The 20,190-nt window shown below is 46.4% G+C and overlaps 1 protein-coding gene across 1 annotated transcript in view; it reads right to left on the reverse strand.

Annotated features, from left to right (window-relative positions):
* The window catches only part of ASL (argininosuccinate lyase), a 150,398-nt gene that overhangs the window by 13,273 nt on the left and 116,935 nt on the right, over window positions 1-20,190 (reverse strand). Inside the window, exons 13-15 of the mRNA XM_086954622.1 lie at window positions 17,498-17,557; window positions 2,013-2,096; window positions 1,840-1,920 (exon numbers count right to left, since the gene is read on the reverse strand). Of these exons, the coding sequence (XP_086810748.1) occupies window positions 1,840-1,920; window positions 2,013-2,096; window positions 17,498-17,557 (225 nt within the window). The remainder of the gene's footprint in view (window positions 1-1,839; window positions 1,921-2,012; window positions 2,097-17,497; window positions 17,558-20,190) is intronic.

Genomic DNA, 20,190 nt, shown 5'->3' on the forward strand with positions numbered 1-20,190 from the left:
ACATGACCATGGAGTGGTGTGGCTCACTGGTTGGAGGCGGCAGACCTAGAAGCAGAGATCGGCCCGGGACCAGGGTTCAATTACCGACGCGGCAAGGTCGTGGACCAGAGTCAGCGGACTTGATAATTCTCGCCTCGGTGCCTACTCTAACCAGGGATCACACTCAGCAACTCTGGGCATTAGCTTGCCTCATCTCTACAACGGCCCCCCACATTCGCCGGGGATGCCTGGTTTCACCTTGGAGATACCCAGTAGGGACCATCTCACAGGGATAGCCAGGACGGGTTCCCCAGCGGTCTACAGGGCCACGACGCCTCAGGGCAGCAGTGCGCTTTACAAGACTATATTACATCACATATAGGAGGTTTGACAGTCGGTTTCTCCATGTTCTGCTTCCCTCCCTCCGGAATACTCCACCTATTCACGTGGGACTAGAAACTAACTTCAAATTCTGAAGCTTATTAAAGACCCATCTCTTACCTCTGGCATTTGGATAATCATATTCTTTCCATGACAGACCTCACCAGCCTGATCAAAAGCTGTTGGTTAGATGCTTAAGGCAGGATTTTGACTCTTCGCCAAGGCCCTCAGGACTCTTGCTCTTTTTAAAACCTTTTTAAATCTTGTTGAGGTTTTCTCCAGTAGTTTTTATCCTACATACTGTCCTGGGCTGCTGAATGATAGACCAGTTCTCTACACTGGTTTTTGCAACCATATCATAATGCAATTCGACATTCTTCCCTTTATGAACCTATACTTAAAGTGCCCTCAGATTACTGCAGGGTGATTAGCAAGACTACAAAAAAATCACAGAAAAAGTTATCTGAGGGTGACAACAATCTCCACCACTCCCAATCACTGAGGATGTAGTTGATATCCAGATGAACAATACAGCAGCATGAAGTATGATAGTGGACATAGGGCCCAAGTAAAAAGGTATATTAAACTGTTTTTATACACTACGGGATTCAACAAATTATGAAATAGATCTTGTGAGGTCCCAGAGATGGGAGAGGGCATTCGATTAATTTAGACACGAAATCCTAGTTGGCAATCCCTTTTCATATGAGGAGAGAACTCTTTTTATTTCTTTTCAACATATGTTTATTGGCATTTATGACAAACAATACCCTGGAGTCATGACATGTCAGAATGTAAGCATTATCGCAATCTGGGTGACCCAACAAGAATACAAACAATGGTCCTATAAACTCAAGCAGCGGAGTCAGCCTTGTAACAGGAGTGGGGTATAGTCCAGTGGTCTAGTACAGTCATGCCTCCCCACTCTTCTTATTTAGTGTACCACCCCATATGAGACCCAGAACTCAGAATATGTGAGGCCCAAGAGTGTACCTGTTCATTCCAAGCCTTATTGTCATGTAGACTAGAATTTAGGGACAAGGGAAAGGGGAATCGAAGAAGCCAATATTTGAAAAACTAAGATAAAAGGTAACCAAAATGTCTCAGGCATCGCACAAGTTAGTCAATAAAGAGGAAAGTAGAACATCAGAGAGGGATTGGTAGGATAGCCACATGGAGGCCAATGGTGGAATCTGGGTGATAGGAACAGTAAGCAGGAATACAAGGGGGAGATTGGGGGAGGGGCGTAAGTCAAGTAGGACTACAACAAAAGGAGGTAACAGTGTAACACAAGGGTACAGCAGATGGCCACACCTAGTGTCTACTCCCCTCCTCATTGGTGTCTTCCATGTCCCTCTCAGTGGGCACAGCCTGTCCGTGGATATTATGAGAACTCTTTATGTAGGGCTTACACCAGACTTTCCTAGGATCTTCATAGAATAAAATTAAAACACATTTTGATTTCATAAAAATACTCACCCCTTTCCTAACTAAGTAATAGGCGATGTCTGTGGCCAGCATGTCTGGACTGAGAGCTTTCTCCATGGACTCTTTGTTTATCTGCACAAACAATGGTGCTAGTTAGAAATCTGTTACCCATTAAATGTAATACACACATGAACATTAAAAATGTAATTTTGTTCTTCTCTAACCAGTAGTGTTGAAATTACTCCAGTTGCCACCTGAAGCACTGCGCAGATGGTATCAAAAACATCAAACATGGCCTCTTTATCTTCCTGTGTGAAAAAACAGACGAAAATTAATGTATGCAGTATTGTGCTCTGGGACACTCGATACATTCAAAGAAGCTTATCCTCCTCTCTCCCCTTTTATTATGCGTATAGTGAGTGCACAGGGGATGTCTCCACATCACATACACCCAGTGTGAGGCTAGTGTGACTGAATGGATAAATAAATGGAAGTAGGACCACTTATGGCCTGTTCTACACTAGCACTTCCTGCATCTTCATCATGGGTAATGTGCCCACTTTACTGTGAGCACCTCCCAAGGAACGCCACCACGCTGGCGATCAATTCAGGGTTGACATGTACAAAAGGGGGCTTACTTGCAACCTGTGACGCTAGTCTGTTAGGATCACAAGGTCGAGAGGCCACTGTGGGTGGAGGATGGTCCAGGAGGCTCCTTATACGCCAGTGATTATTTCCACAGCGCTGGACACTTACCTACAGCCTGTAACGCCAACCTGTGAGGACCAAAAGGTCCAAAGACCGCTGCGGGTGGAGAAGAGGCTCATAAGCCAGTGATTCTTCCCACAGCTGTGCCCAGGCAAAGACTGTGCCAAGATGGGCCTGTCAGGGGCTGGGCCATCCCCTTGGCTCTACAAGGGGGGGTTACCTTAAAAGCTGTTTTAAGGTTCCATAGATCTAATCCTGAGGCATCACCACCTAATGAAGGGTAAGAGGAAACTAAATCAGGGCAGAGGGAGAAAGACTGTTGCTGCATCAATTACAATTTTTCTGATGAGTACTGTGGGGGCAATACATCCAGAAGAAGAAGAGAGACTGGGGGCCATGCAAACCTCTGTACAAAAAACAATTATTGTCCCCTTTTCATTGTGGGGATTACTGGATGCAGCCAGTAGTGTAATTGAAGAGTCTAGGCAGCAGTCAGACAACAGGGCAGACGGACTCTGAAAGGGATTTGGTCAAGGAGCAATAGTACATTCCTGCATATATATTCTGATGCATTAATTATCAGCCCAGATTAAATCCTACCCCTGTCTACTCCACTCTGCCAGCAAAGAAAAAAGAAAAAATAGCCCACTTAACCACCTCAACTGCTAAATACAGCCGCGAAAGCACCAGTTTGTTCAAAATCCATATGTTTACTAACACAGAACCTGCTGCTCATAATTTCAATCTGGGCCAAGAGTTTGCCGCCCTCAAATCTCAATTATTGGACAGGATGGATAGTCTGGAATGAAATGTCAAAGGTTTGAGCGACCCTATGTTAAACAGGCTGAGCAGCCTAGAGTCAACTATGACGGATTTCTTGGAACAATCTAACTTGGGAGAACTGTCCAGTCAACAAAATGTTTAAAAAATGGAAGGAGACCCATAAATCTAGTAGAACAACAGTAAACTATCTCGGGGTTGGGGGGGGGGGGGGGGGGGGGGGGGGGGTGGGGGAGCAGGATTTGGTGGGACTTTATTTAATACAGCCTCAAATACCCTAACTGCTTCAGGGGTAGGCAATTTTTGGTGCAAGATGCAAACCCCTAGGCAGAAAGCGATTTCAAGCCAGGGCAAAAAGAAGGGGCGTGTATTGGAAACCAGGTAGTGTTTCAGCTGTGTTCGGCCGCAATACCATATGTGGTTTTGTTGAAAAACATAAGACTCCCTGGACCCAAACCAGAGAGAAAGCAAACTATTGGAAAAATTCACGGCTGGGCCCAAATCAACATTTAAATAACACAATCATTATGCTGAGAATGGTCTCTTGGCCGGGCTACAACATGAAGATGGAGGACGAAGACAGTGTGGTTGTAATAAACTTCAGAGATCCCGCAGAAACCAGGTTCTTCCTTCATAGGGCATACTCTATGCAAGAAGATGTTAGTAAAATCAAAGCATTCCCCCTTGGATACTTTTATAGCCCAAAGGTCTAATTCGGGAGGAAATCAGTGACTGCCTGTGGTGGTACGGGTGGACATCTAAAAATCAGATATGACACTCCACTATTTAACTCATTTGCACCACTAGCATAGTTAGAAGATATAGATTGACAATCAACTAGTGATGCAGTAGAATCTGGGAGTAATCTGCAAAAAGTGGCAGAGACCCTTCCTCTTACTGTGGTCAGCATTAGTTCCTGCCACAGTACCCTAGGTAGCTTGCCCCTGATGATATCAAAATCCAAACTAAAGTTCCAAATCGGAGAACTTCTTGTTTTTAATTCTCATCCTGAAAGGTAGCAGAGCTAGCCAAAAAAATGTAATATACTGTTGCAAAAGACATGATCGACAGAACCAGTTTATCTTATCTTTCTCTACACCGGCTATAACCTATAGTAGAGGCAGAGCAAAGGGGGGTGTAATAACAGGAGACAGGTACTTGTAATCATGTAGTCAAGTACCAAGTAATGTAGAAATATGAGGAAGTTTTATTTAAAATTCTAGATTATAGGTAGAAAAGATGATAAAAGCACAACCCTACCAGGAGCAATTTCCTGGTTGCTCAGCCGACTCACACTTGCTGACACATTGCTAATCCATTGTGCTATGCAAGCGTGGGTTCATATAAATCCTCGGCACCATTACAGTAACAAATATAGATACTCCTAGGCAGGAAGTCACGTAGCCGATAATGTAGGAAATAAGAGGAAGATTTATTGTAAAGGAAACATCTAGGTTACAGGTAGATAAGATGGTAATTGCTTAGCCCCACTAGGAGCAGCATTCTCCTTGCTCAGCCCACTCACACCAACTTCCTCATTCCTACCAGGCACTCATCAACATTCTATGATATCACACTCGCACTGCCTGGGCAGCAGGGAACTGGTTACCAAGGAGAGGGTGCATGGCAACAAATCAAGATACTACAGGTGGCTTGTGGTTTTTGTGTCCATTTACTTACATCATAAGGTTTTATGGTCAAATTTGGACTCGACGCTGTATTAGTTGTATATTCATCTTGGGTATGGAATTGACGGGAGGAGTTATGATGGCATGCACTTTGGACGCACTCCTAATACTCTATTGCTAAAACACAATCTAGCATACGTGGTGTAAATCCCCTCTTAAAAGTGAAGGCTTAGAATTTTTTAAGAACAATGAGGCTACAAGAAAATGGGTGAATATTGATCAATCTAATATTTTGGGCACATTTTCTAACTGTATGGACCCTTGAATGAGATGCCTTGAGGATGATTCTAGCCCTGCAAAAAGTATTACTTCTGTTGAATACGAAAGGAGTTAGTTAGGCCCAGCCTGTGTTTTGCGCCCCTAACAGATCAGGATATCTCACATAAGTGGTGTGACCATTTTTGTACGCACGCTCATCATAGTCTCTCGGCAACCTCAACAAGCATTTACAATGCAACGGTTTCGCCTTTGGAAAAGAATAAGAATAACCATCCAATGCAAATCATTATTAGACAAAACACACACATCCAGCACAGCATAAATATGAAATATTGTTAGTTATTTTCAGGCTCACAAAATCATGCAGCCACACCAATACAAGAAACACCAACCAACTAAAGAGTATGTTAAACAGAAAACCAATCATGCACTGTACACAGTCAGGGTAGGTCATGGATATCACTGCTTGTGACCTGCTGACTCCAGTTAGCGCACACTCGCATAACACCATGCCGTACAGTATGCAAGCTAATATTTAGGTACCAGCAAGCTTTTTGGAAAGCACTCTGTCCACATCCATCAAATCTTCTAATTAGCAATGAGCAGCACGCCCCAAATGTAAACAATAACAAAACTACAAATATGCTATATGACACCTCATAAACCAAATTAGACTTTGATCTGTAACGAAACCCTCAAAACCAGGTTTGTAAAGAAGCAGGCTGTTGGAGCTGTGAGGCCATACCAATGGCAGCACACACGCTATAAGAATACAAGCAACATAACAACTGTTATTACACAGACAGAAGGAGACAGTGTCCACAGACGAATTACACCCAAAGAGTGTGTGTATTCTTACGTACACAATGTCCAGACAGTGAAACTGAGAGTAACACTGCAAAATTAATAAATGAAATGAGTGCAGAGTACTATTAAACGTACTGTATTTTCAATGTATTATCACTTTCGCCGCCTATTTACCAACAATTTCAGGTGATAGATATCTAATGTACCATCGTGTTAAGGAGCACAGTGTTTCCAGTAGAGGTTCTTCATTAATAAATCAATAAAAACATATACTACAAATAGACAAAAACACTCAAGGTGCACAGCAGAAATACAGAGCATGAACAAATTGACACGTTGACTGTTTAAAGAGATAGGAACCCAGAGAGTACAGCAGACACATAGAAAGTACAACATAACACAGACAGCGTTTATTAATTCTGTCATCACCAACTACAGTCCTTCTAGAGATCCTCGCTCATCCACCAAATCCCTACTAGTCATCCGCCGTTTCAAGAAATCAAGATCGGGAGGCCAGAAATTCACGGTTCTCGCGCCCACTTTCTGGAACACCATTCCGCCCCACATCAGACTCTCTCCCTCCTATATGGAGTTTCGTAGGGCTCTCAAGACTTTCTTGTTCCAGCAGGTGTTCAGCCTATAGTCCTCTCTACTCTTTCTTGCCCAGGAACCTCTCTAGCGCCATGAAACTGCATTGTGAACGTGCGCTCTACAAATTCCTAAAAAATTCAAATTCAAAATTCACTGTGACCCCACCCCAGTGACCTTATCTCTGCAGTGTGAGGCTTCATTTCCCACTGTGACCCCATCCTTTGCCTGGACACAGCATGCCTCGCTGTGACCACACCACTGAGGCTAAGAGGCACAATGCGCGCTCCGCAGCTGGGGGTATCATGCCACACTGTGCCCCATGGGTAGCTTGGAAGCAGAATTCATCCACTGTGATCCCCCCACAGAGGCTAGAGGCAGAATGCCTCACTGTGTCCCCTTCACCGGAACCAGGGGTATCATGCCACACTGTGACTCCATCTCTGGGGCTAGAGACAGCATGACCCACTATGACCCCTCCCCTGGCTCATCAGGAGGCAACATGTCCCACGGCGACTCTATGGTTAGGGCTAGACTAGAGGCTGCTGCTCCATCATGACCCGACCCCAGGGGGCAGCACGGCCCACTGTGGCCCCATTCCTGATCCGGAGCAAGTGTCAGTGTCACTCTGTTCTTGGGGCTGCGAATGAGAGACCATGTGTTGCACCTCATTCAGGTATTTTTATCAATGGGCGGCTGGTGCCGAGCCTGCTGCTTGGGGGCCTCCTGCGTCACAGGCGGGCGCTTGCAGTGTGCGTGCATAAGTGGGGGCACGGTGAATGGTGACAAGGGGCTATGGCGGAGCAGGGTGGGGGAGGGGGGCTGGGCATTACTTATTCACAAGCAGCCGGTGCGCATGAGGTGTCAAGATATCGTCAGATTATTAGGCGCGCGCTGCGTGATGCCACCAGAGGGGACAAACTATAAAAATCCAACACCGGTGCTCCTTCTAGTGAAGACTTTACTCCCACAAGAGGTGTGAGGAGGGAGGGAGAGGCAAGCGGAGAAGCGAGGAAGGCGCGGCACCTCAGCATCGCAGCGGCGTTCCCCGTGCAGCGCAGCAGCAGCCCTGCCACCGCGACAGCGCCCTGGTACCGGAGCAGCGCACCTGGCACACCTGCCCCGTGCAGCGCCTCCGGTGCTCCGCAAAGTCCCCGCTCCCGCAGAGGAACTAAGGTGAGTGAAGCTGACTATGCTCGCGGCGCAGAAAACACTTTGAGATAGCAAAGAGTCCCTCCGAGGAAACTTTTAAAACCACCCGGTGCGCGCTTCTTGCGCCTTTCTTGCAGCCCAGGACCCCAGGGAGTAAGCTAGTGTTGGTGCGGGCAAGACGCGGCTGCAAGCAACACGTGGCCGGGTCTAATAGTTCGGACTGAATGTGTGTCTTTGCGCGGACCCGCTGCTGTGGCCGTCATTGCTGCACAGTGGAGCGGACCTGTGACGTGTCTGAAGTATCCGGGTTCATTTCACGTGGGTTGCTCAACCATCTGCACCCCACGGAATTCTGCAAGTCTCGGGGCTGGAGGGGTGCGGTCGGGTGCGCTGGCGGGTAGTGGTAGTGAAGTGGAGGGAGGGCGGGTAGTAGGAGGGGGTTCATTCGGTGCCAGGGTCACCGGCGGCCCCCGCGGGACGGTATGGGGAGAAGGGAGCTCAGAGGTCCGACGGAAAGCACGTGCAAGTTGTGTGTTGGGGGCTCGTCTCTGACGCACGACAGGTGATGCCTGCTCGTCCCAGGTTTCCCCCTTCTGTCCTCCCCGTGTTATCTCCCCGTGGCATCTTATTGCGTGGAACGCCTTGACGGGAGAGCATGTTGCGCTCACACTCACGCACGTCCCCTACATAATCGCCCCTTCGCTTTCAGCACGTTTGCACTCACGTTAATCATAACTACACGGCCGGGGTTGCTTCTTCCCAGTCATTCCCGGGCCGCGCTGTGATTGGCTGACGTCACGGGGGTGTCCCGGGCCGGCAGCCAATCACAGCGCGGCCCGGGAATGACGTCACGGGGGTGTCCCGGGCCGGCAGCCAATCGCAGCGCGGCCCGGGACAAAGGGGCGGGGCTTAAAAAAAGCACCAGAAACGCCCCCGAATCGCGTTTTCGAGAGAAAGCACGATTGACAGCCTCTGTCTCCCAATGGCTAGCCTCCATTTATGGAGCTAACCAATGAGAGGCAGAGGCAGGGCCGACATCCATACTGAAGACAATAGTTTTCAAACTGGGAGGGGCACTTCGTGCCCCTCGCCAGGTTCGAAACCTAAAAAGAGAGACACTTACACTATTAGTAGCACAGTCTTGCATGAAAGCTACCCTGGTTGTAAGAAAGTAGTATATCGGAGAGGAATCCTGGAAGGCTTTGTTGATAGCGAGTTAGACTATAGATCAGGAGAGTTTTTGGAAGGTGATAAATGCCCTCTTTTTTCAGATCATACGTCCTAGGTAGAGAATCTGGCCCCACATGAAACCTGGGTTAACCATTTTAAGGCGATTTACTCCTCAAGCTTGCTGACCGATGGGGTGAGCAGCTCTATTGGGAACAGGGAGATGCCTAAATTAGTCCCATTGAGATTTCTGAGGTGGAACCTCTGCAATACAGAAAGAGGCCCTAATGAGGATACCAATGGATATATTTAAGGGAAATATTCCTTTGTAGACCCCATTACTTACAAATTCATTTGGGACGGCAATCATGTATGGCTTGCCTAGCTCACGGTCAAGGGTGATTATAGTACCTATAGTTAAGAATGGAGCCCTGAGTGAACCAACCTGTTACCATCCAATTTCCCTTCTGTACTCATTGGTAAACATTTTGGAGCAAGTGCTGCTAGGTAGACAAGAGGCTTGGGTTGAGGAGGGAGGAATACTGTCTGATGTTCAGTACGGGTACAAACATGAGGTCGGTAAGGTAGAGCAAGCCTTAAATCTCAGCTTGTAAATATGTCTATGCGAAAAAGTCTCCAATCTACCTGGCATTTATAGACCTCAGCTCTGCATTTTATAATGTTGACAGATCTAGGTTGTGGGTATTGATGCTAGAGATGGGACTAGAGAAGCAGCGTCCTTGTGACGACTGCAACGACCCCCAGCTCGCCTCCCCGGCGACGCACAGGCCACGCCCACTTTCGAGGCCACGCCCTCCCCCGCCCATATCATGTGCTGCCAGCGGAAGCGCAGCGGACGAGCGCAGCGGGAGCGCCGTTTGCGCGCCGAAGGCGCGCCTAAGGCAAGCCCGTCTGCGCCCGTCCGCGGCAGACCGGGGCACGGGGCCAGACCCCTTGGTCCTCACCTCCCAGATAACCGCTACGACAAAGAGGAGCTCCTCAGCCTTCGCAACAAATACCTTAAGGTATGTGAGCACAGTATTGATCTCAGTATGCGTAGCCCTACTAATTCCTGCGATAACTGTGGCTTTACCCTCAATAAACACCCCGAAGTAAGCACGCCCAACGGCAACGCCCACCCAGAGCACAGTAGGAAAATCAGTGGCGCTCTACTTAACTGTCGCTCCCTCAAAAAGCATAAACTAGAAGTATTCGACCTTATAACTGACAACAAATGGGACTTACTATGCCTTACTGAAACTTGGCTGGACGAAGACTCAGACCCTGAAGTCAGGGAGGCCCTGCCCCCTGGATATGCAATTTGCAGGCAGGATAGACCTAAGGGAAGGGGAGGTGGCATTGCCATAATCTATAGAATGAATATGACATGCTCCCTCGAACCTGTTACTATAACAGATAGCGAAACTGGAACCTTCTCCATCGGTATTGACAAAAATACGGTCATCAAAGGCCTACTGATCTATAGACCCCCGGGAGGTAGCAGAAACTTCACGGAAAGTCTTATCCAGAACGTCACCCCATTGGCTATGAGATACAGGAAGTTCCTTGTATTAGGAGATCTTAATCTCCACATTGAAGACCTTAACAACTCAGCTGCTCAAGAATTGTGCCAAGAGCTGCAAACCCTACAATTAGTAACTGCCTCCCACCTCCCGACTCATCGTCAGGGGCACCTTCTTGACCCCATTTTTAATAATTTGGAGGATCTGAAACAGGATACTCCCATTCCTTTGCTGTGGACAGATGACTTCCTAGTCCCTTTTCACTTCTTAGTCATGACTCATCATAAAAAAACTCACCATTGCGCCAATAAACTACAAAGGAAATGGGCCAGGTTTTCCATGGACTCTTTCGAACATCATTTCCTACTAAACAGTTCCCCCGCAGACTTAGGAGTGGACGTTGACAGAGCTTGCGTGGCCCTGGACGGACACATCACTAAAGCCCTGGACATCACTGCCCCTTGGGCCAATAAGGGCCCGGAGCGACAAACTAGAACTGCTCCTTGGTTCAGTACAACTCTTAGAGAAACCAAGGCAGCCTGTAAGAGGCTTGAACGCGCCTGGAGAAAGAACTACTCACTAGAGGCAAGAGATGTATACAGAGCTAGCATAAAAGAATACCACCTCCAAATTAGGAAAGCCAAAGCGACCTTCTATGCGGATCGAATAGATAGTGCTAACTGCTCATCCAAGGAACTCTTCAGGATTTATAAAGAGATTACTACACCTCCCCCCGCTTTAGAGCAGGCCGACACATCAGCACAATCATGTAACGCCATCGCGGAATTTTTCCACAAAAAAGTACGCGACATCTACAACAGTTTCCCGGATGATGCCAGAACTGGCTCTAACCTTCTTCCTCCTCAAGAAGAAGCAACTTGGGAGGCAAAGATCGAAGACTGCCTCACAGTTTACCAGGTTCCGTCGGAGGACCTCCTGATAGCCATTGCTAAGGGCATTAAATCAGGCTCCCCGCACGATCCTGCCCCTGCCAAATTCCTGGCCAGCGCCATGAGTCATCTGGCACCTTATGTTGGCCACATACTATCTATCTCTTTCAACACTGGCAAGGTCCCTCACCGGTGGAAACAGGCAGTCGTGCTGCCTCTGAAGAAAAAACCCAACATCAGTGCGTCCCAGCTTAGCAATTTACGCCCCATTTCGCTTCTACCCTTCTTCTCTAAACTGGCGGAAAAGCTGGTTAACCAACAACTATCCGCGCACATAGAGTCCAGAGGCCTCCTGCATACCAACCAATCGGGCTTCCGAGCACGCCACTCCACAGAATCAGCCCTCCTTTTTTCGACTGAGGCACTGAGGAAGCACGTAGACGCGGGACATGTGGCAGCACTAGTGCTCCTGGACCTCAGTGCAGCCTTCGACACTGTAGCACATCATACGCTGCTACAGTGTCTGAAGAAAGGAGGGGTGACAGGCATGGCCTGGTTGTGGCTGGAATCTTTTCTCACCAACCGTAGCTTCTCGGTAGAGCAAGGAGGAGCACGCTCCGACACCTTTGACCTCGGTCAAGGAGTGCCGCAGGGCTCAAGCCTCAGTCCAACCCTTTTTAATCTATATGTCACCCCCGTGGCTACTACTGTGGAACGATATGGGGTAGAAGTAGTGACATACGCAGACGACACACAGTTGGTGGTCGCTCTGACCCAACCTGCTGAACAAGCCGCCGCCAACTTCTCAGCATGCCTCCAGGAGATGGCGGGATGGATGGGGAAAAATTGCCTCTGTCTTAACGGTGACAAGACTGAGGTGCTGATTGTTGGAAAACCCCCCTCAGTCTGGTCATCTGCCTGGTGGCCGCAGACCCTGGGGCCCCTCCCTACCCCTAGTGATCAGGTCAAGAATCTGGGAGTATGGGTGGACTCAAAGTTGGACTACGACTACCATACTAGACGGGTAGCCGGTACGTGCTTCTCGATTCTACGGAAACTCCGCAAAACCATCGACCTGCTCCCAGAATCATCTAGGAAGACCCTGGTCCACGCCCTTGTCACGTCAAGACTGGACTACGGCAATGCCCTGTAACTGGGGGCCAATGCCACTAGCCGGCGGCGACTGCAGACAATTCAGAATGCTGCCGCCCGACTGGTCCTCCGGCTGCCCAGAAGAGCCGCCTCAAAAAAATCCCTACAAACTCTACATTGGCTTCCGATCAATGAAAGAATTGATTTCAAAGTCCTTTGTATTGGTCACAGGATCGTACATGGCAAGGGCCCGGCCTTCCTTCGGAACCTTCTTTGCCCCTATACGCCCACTCGACAATTCCGCTCGTTAGGAGCAGGCCTCCTCGCTGTCCCCAGACACAAGAAAGCCAGAATGGGAGGAAGATCCTTTCGTATTTTGGCGGCACATAAATGGAACTCTCTCCCCCTGAGCTTAAGAGTGGAAACATCGGAGCTCATCTTCCGTAGAAAGCTCAAAACACTCCTCTTTCCTAAAGATTAGCCCGTCTTGTTTGACTGACGGAGTAGATGGCTCTTCTGACAGCGCGGGGACACACTGAAAGTGTAACCATGCGCTTTACAAATTCAGAAATAAATAAGCCGCTGTTCAATTTATTGAGGTAGATGCATTGGCATGTGTCAGTTATGGTCAAAATGTGGGAACTCGCTGATCCATTTTGTATAAACCGGGGTGTGCACCAAGAGTGTGTGCTGGTGCCTTTCTATTTTCACTCCACATAAATCGACTAGAAGTCTTTCTTGTGCAGCAAGGGGGTGACTTCCCTCAAGTCAGTAGAAGACCTATCGCCATACTGCTATATGCAGATGAAGCTGTCCTGATGGCTTGGACTGCAAATTGGCTGCAGAAAATATTTGACTCTTAATTTGTTCATGAATAATTTGGGTTTATCAACCAGTTTGTTCAATTTTTACATCATGAGATGTGGGCCACAAACTCCAAACTTAGGGACCCCTATATTGTGGGTTCTAGGCTGAGTTCAGTTACCACTTTTAATTACTTGGGATCATACTGGATAAACCTCTAGCTTGGAATAAAGTACTCAAGGTTAGAAACCAACAGTTCCTCAGAGCACTTGAAAAGGTTTTTAGATTGTCAGCCAATCTGGGTCAAAAAACCTTGCCCCAGATGGTGAAATGATGTAGGTCCAAATGTGTCTCAGTAGTGTCCTATGGAGCAGTGGTCTGGAGTTGTTTCAACTCTTGTTTAATTCAGAGGACATAAAACCACTTCCTAACGAGATTGTTGGGAGTGCCACAGTCACTCTCTGTAGCTGGTAGCACTATGTATAGAAGATGTGATGAAGATTAAGCCCATGCTCTTATGGACTGCACCGTGGGTGAAACCAGAGGCGGGCCTAACGAAAGCCATTGTGAAGGACTGTCAACTGTTAAATGGGGGTCTGGCAATTCTGTTGCTCGGCTGTATAAAGTGCTGCTTTCATAACATGGGGTGAAAGCATTTCCAAAAGACTAGACCTATTAAATAAATCACTTAGAGATATCATAAAAAGAGTGTTTGGGGATCAGGTGGCTGGATGACAGAGCCCAATACGCCAGAGTTTGGGCCACATGGTAATTCATCCTCATCTGTACTTTAAGTATGTGATGAGCTCCCAATCAAGGTACTGTATGATTTGCTTTAGGCCAAATCTTGTACATCGTTTGGTATCTGACCTATTGGGTGGACGTAGGTATAAAGAGCCAAAGAAAGGTCTCTGTGACAATGTTACCACCCAAAGCACAGCACACTGCACTTTACTTTAGTTTGTACATTTTATACAGGCCCCAGAAAAAGATACTTACTACCAATTCTCCGTACAGCAAATTTGGGGCAGTGCCGTCCGGCAATGCTTTCCTCATCAATTATTGCACCATCAATTGTATCATTTGTCCAGGCTGCTATTAAGATATTGGAATCAGTGTAAAGTCTGTTCTACAGTTTTATGTATGAATTAGTAAGATTTATCTTTCATAGATTATTTTTAACATTTTATTTATATTTCTGATTTTTAATTTTTTGTGTGATATGAATACTGTACAATGCATATTCTTTTATGGTTGTGATTGACCGAATAAAGATTTATTAGATTTGATTTGAAGTACTGCTCCCACATCACTCATCTACATCTCAGCACCGTAACTGCTATTCACCAACTCTGAAGAGTGCTCGAGCAGTGGCTACCAGTACGGCCACGCAAAGAGGTACGACTACATGACAGTCAGAAATCAGCACTGGCGTGCTGGCTGTAGCTAGATAGGAGAGGATCACAAAAGATGAAAGCCAGCTCTAATCGAAAAGCAGAGAAGCTGCAACACCACTTAGTAGCGGTGCAATGCAGTCGTCTATGACCAACAGAAGAGTGCGCACAAGCACACTAAGCTACTGCCAGCGTGAAACCACCAGGAGCCCCCAAGCCAGCTCTTACCATGAGGAAGTAATGCATTTGGTGCTTAGTGCCCAGTGGCTGACCAATAACAAGGGAAACTTTGCTATGAGAAATCTGCATGGCCTGCACCATTCATCACTAGTACTCCACATGTATGTATCAGGTTTACTGCACTAGCTAAACTGTGCGCACTTCCAAAGAACTGCCACCACTCCCAAGTTGAATTCTGATACCACACTATTTTGTGACCACTACTTTCTCTTAACATTCCTTTTGTAGCTGGTTCTAGTAGGCATTTGATAAATAGCTGCACAGTTTAGCAATCTCTACCCAATAAATGGTTTGTGATCCATATAAATTGGATTAAAGTTTCCAAACAGATTCTACGATTTACATTGGTGTCTTAGAGATTTGTGGGGCCCAGGAAAAACATTCTGGGACATCCTGTTCGGAACAACTTTTAATCTACTACCAAAATTCTGCTACTTTAAGTCCTCATGAAGCCAAACAATACAGTGTTATATGTCAAAAGCTCAAAAATTGAGGGCCCAACAAATACAGCCAAAAGTTCAATTTGCCCCCACGTGGACAAAACGTATAAAAGTCTTGTTGCCAAATAGTACCAAAAGACATCTTGAACAAGCTAGTCCTTTTTGTGCGTGGAGCAAGACATTTTTTGTCTACCAACAGCAACATTGTACATGGAATTCAGTATCTAAGCAGATTTTTACTCTCAATGTAGAAACTACACAGTAAATGTGGCTTGGTGGGTAATAAATTGACAGGTGCATAATACTAAAATAAAACATGCAAAAAGTGCTAGAAATTATAGCTCCAATTACTGGATATTCCTCATCACACATGAATCCCCCTTCACAACATGTATTCCTGCTGCAACATTGTAAATCAAAGCACTGCTGGAAGGATTTCTACCATTGCATTAAGTGAAATCTGAGTAATTCTCCTCCCCAGCTTTGTCCTTTCTATTTCTGTGAAAGCTTCTCTGATTAGACAGTGACCTACCTCTGAATCTGCTAAGTAAAAGGAAAGGGTTGGATCAGGTGACAGAACCAAGACAGAGAAGGAAAGAGAGCACTATAGCAAAAACTGAAGTAGAGGGAGAAGGGAGGGAGAGAGAGATGAAGGCAAGAGATAGATGAGGCATGGAGAGACATAAGGAGAAGAAAGGAAAGTGACATAACCAGAAAGAAAGATATAGACAGTTAATAGAGATATGGAAAATGAAGTGTTGAGAAAGGGGAGGGTTGATTTTCACTGAGGTAGAGGAAGAGGTAAGCCTACAAAATGTGAGAGAGAGAGAGAGAGAGGGAAAGAGAGAGAGAGAAATAGACAGGTAGATAAGTCAAATAGTGATAGAAATATCGAGAGCTGCAAGGTAAGAGATACTGGACAGAAAGTAAGGTTAGATGAAAAGTGAGGTATGGAATGACAGGTCAAGTAAAGAAACTAGTGAAAGCAGAGAGAAAGGCAGAAAGAGTTGTCATGGCTAGCGAGATCTGGTCTATAGAGATAGAGGGGGGAAGTAGAGGGACAGATGTGAGATCCTGGCCTTTCGCGCGGTCCATCTGACCGGTCCTGTCTACCTGAGAAAACGGTTTGCCCTGTACATCCCAAATCGATGTCTCCGTTCGGCCAATCAGTGTTAAATGACGGTTCCCAGATTTAAGCACTTCCGATTAGGTGGCAAGTCCATTTCGGTCAGGGCCTCTAGGGCTTGGAATGCTCTCCCTTTCTATCTCAGAGCTGCTCCGACCATTACGGCCTTTAAGAAGGGGCTGAAAACACATCTGTTTAACATCACTCTCTAACGCTGCTAATTTCTTTCTGACCTCTGAATCTGCCTTACCTGCCGCGCCAGGATACTATTTTAGTAATAGAGCGCGCTACAAAATCCTTTATATCATATCATATATCATAGAGAAAGAGGTGTGGCGATGCAGTGCTGGAGAGGGAATCTGAGAGAATTGTGATGTACAGGGAGCACTATAGGCAGACAAGTGAGTTAGAGAGACACATAACTATATAGAAACATAGGTGAGGTAGAGTGGGTGATCTCCATTAGAGAAGGAAGTCCAGGGAGATGTAGAGACTGTAATAATAGAAAATAATAAGTAGTGGTAGGGAATAATAAGGGTTGGAGGAGAAAGGGAGTTAGTGAGAAACAGGTGCCAGGGAGTGAGAAATAGAGGGAGGTTGATGACAATACATTTGTTCATAGTCTGAAGAATCGTCGTAATGTCGTAATCGTCGTGATGGATGTTCCCCTTAATAATATGATTTCAGATCTAGAAATATCTGCAGTATTCACAAATTATGAATATTTAGAAGGTTCTTCAGACAGCAAACAATGGTGAGTTGAATTGAGTGGTTATGTAGTAGGAGCGGGGTCCAGGACTGGGTAAAGAGTGGTTGGTCCCTGTAAATAAGTCCAATTAAATTAAATAGATTGTCAACATCTACACATCTTTCTCACTCTTGATCTTCTCTTTTTGTAAAGTTTGAAATCCAGCGTTTTAAAAAAGGTCACTAGCAAAAAGTAGTAACAACTCAAAGAGCGAGTTGGGAGTGACTATCTCCCTGTAAATTAGTCACTCCCTTCATACGTACAACAGTGGGAGCCTTGCTTTCAAAAATCCTGATGAATAAATTGTTCATATTTATTCAATACAGATAGAGTTTCTCCGTACCTGTAAATCTTTATTGTAGGTGCTTGGGAGGCCCTTCAAAGTCATAAGAAATCCTGAGCACTAAACATAAACAAAAAGACAAAGCATTCAGCAGAGTATAGAAACTGTAAACCTCTTAGTACAGTAGATCTCTACATGCAGACAGTATTAAAAGCCACATGAAAAGAAACGTTATAAACAGACAGTAGATCACTAGAAGTTTCAAGATACGGCATCAAAAATAGGACTAACTTAGGAATTAAGAACATTAGAAATATTAATGGATGGCTTCCATGGAAAGACATTGGATACAAGAGAACAATAATGCTAAGCAACTGTATTTTTTCATTTCAGTGGTTAATGTATCTCGCCAGAGGGAAATACAAAATTGGGAGCGAGGAGTCGTAGGACTGGATGTTACCGGGTTAAATATTTAAAACATACAAGACATTAAATCGCCACACCTAACCTTTGCTTCACACATCAGTCCCCTCCTTTTCCATTCATACCCAACATAACATTTGACCAATTACCATTGGGAAAGGGTGAACTATAATTTGATATAATTAATATGTGATTTAGGATCATTATTACTAACAACAGATTGTCTATTTTGTCCGGCATAGTTTCTTACTGGAACAAACCCCAATAAAACAAGGTCCAACAGGGATGACCACTGAGGGCCCCCAAGTGTACCCTACCAGGAACAGTTTCTATGCCACCTTGCTCATTTATCAGGCGGTGTTGCCAGAACACCAACCATTGATGACGCCCCCTTCTATGCGAGTACTGCTTCCAGCATAGACTCAGGCATCTCGATGACCTTGATGAACTTCATGGTCGTAAGGGTTAGTAAAAGTGTGTGCTTTACCTTGATGTATGACATTCAGCCTTGCCAGTTACAGCATGGCACAGTCTCAGCTCAGTGCTGGAGCTTCTTCTTCACTAGGTGTCGGCCCTCCTCGTCCCTTGAGCAGCGACTGTGAGATTGAGGAAAAGAGTGCAGAATACTCTTCTTCTTGGCCTTGCATAGCACTGCATTGCAATCCCTAAAGTTGAGTTTTGGGGCCATTATGGCTCCCTGGGGATCACTGGCATCGGATGGCACCAAGAAGCAGCGCCCCCACTCCGTTATTAAAACAACCAAAAGGCCAGTTCTATCAAACAGTATTTTGAGCGGATTTTCCACATGTCTGCTTATAGATTTATATAGCGCAGTTTCTCACCAGTGAGGGTATCCAGGCGTGGGCCATAGGCACGGGGAGATTAAGTAATTCGCCCAGAATCACAGGATGTTGCACCGATGCGGAGACTTGGACCCGGATCCCCAGTTTCCCGAGTCTGCAGCTCCGGCTCCTGCACCACATCCTCCCCCCATCCTGTTTACATCCTGCAGATGTTTGTGGATTCTGGAACACCTGTGATGTGAATGTTACTGGAACGGGACGTCATTACCATATACTAATTCTAGGCTCGGATCACCACCACTACACTCTCCATTTTAGGGAGCTTGTCACCTCTCACCCCTTCATCATCCTTTAGATCTGATATATGCATTTGTCTCATGCGGATTAGTTCAATGCGGTTATCCAGACATTCTTTCAAATGATCCAAGTGAGGACCTTCCCTGGCTGATAGATTTTCAGTTGTTTGTTATCTCTCTTGCCCTACAGTAAGTAACGTATATAGGACAATCCCCAGGTACTCCCCTCAAACAGGTGTGAGTGCCTGCTAGTAGCCAGTTAATGTCCCTTGTAGCCAGGTCAGCCTACAGCAAACCATCCAGCTAAGAGCTAGCCATACACTGAAGATCAATGACTCGCCTTCACGGGGTTCATGAGCTACTCTTCTTCGTTATAAGCCTTTGTGTCCATCGTAGACCAATCCAGCATTTTGCATCAAGAGTACCTTGAAAGGTATTGTAGCACAGAACTTCAGTAAATAGCACTTGAGGTGCCAGCAGGTTGGTTAACCCTTTGAGCAAGAATACCAGCAGCACCCTCTCTACCCACCTCCGTCACAGCGTAGCATACTCGATCTACACACCCACTGGACCTCTCCGGCATACTCACCTTCAACTGCCTTGCCTTGAAAGGCAAACCGTGGCACACCAGGTATGACAACACATGCCAGCCTGGCAGCTGGGATGGATGCTGTGCCCAGGACAATCCTCTGGTCCTGCCTCAAAAAGCTCCCCACTCCAGTGGGCCCAATAATTGTGCCTGGATACAGGAACCACCCGCCTCACCCACAGATCATTCGTAGTGTCCAGCAGCTGGTATACGCTGCACTACATTTCAGTGCCAGTTCTACTTCCACCCCTTCATACGCCATTACTTGGGAGGAGGGTGGACACGAAGCTTCAGAGCAGGCAAGAAGGGTCAGGCTGTCAGCTCAGTTCCCTACCAGGGAAAAGCAAGGGCATAAGATGACCAATCTTGATGGGGTGATGCGCGGCCATGCATCCCAGGTACAGTCAGTACATTTTTTAAGCATGACTTGCTACAAAAGTGGATTATGATGAATTTAAGGTTGCGCCCACGTAGCCTCCCTCGGCAGCAGCCTTCTTAGGTGTTTCCTCTCTGGACATTTAAAACTGTCACTTGTGTCAGTAAGTGAGAAATCAAATACAAACTAGATTACATATTCTTGGGGTGAGCCATTCTCTATAAAGGGATGACTTTATTGTTGTGCCATTTGAAGGGATGAGAACC

The sequence above is a fragment of the Lissotriton vulgaris genome, chromosome 2_1 (assembly GCF_964263255.1).
Source record: "Lissotriton vulgaris chromosome 2_1, aLisVul1.2, whole genome shotgun sequence".
NCBI classification, from domain to species: Eukaryota; Metazoa; Chordata; class Amphibia; order Caudata; family Salamandridae; genus Lissotriton; species Lissotriton vulgaris.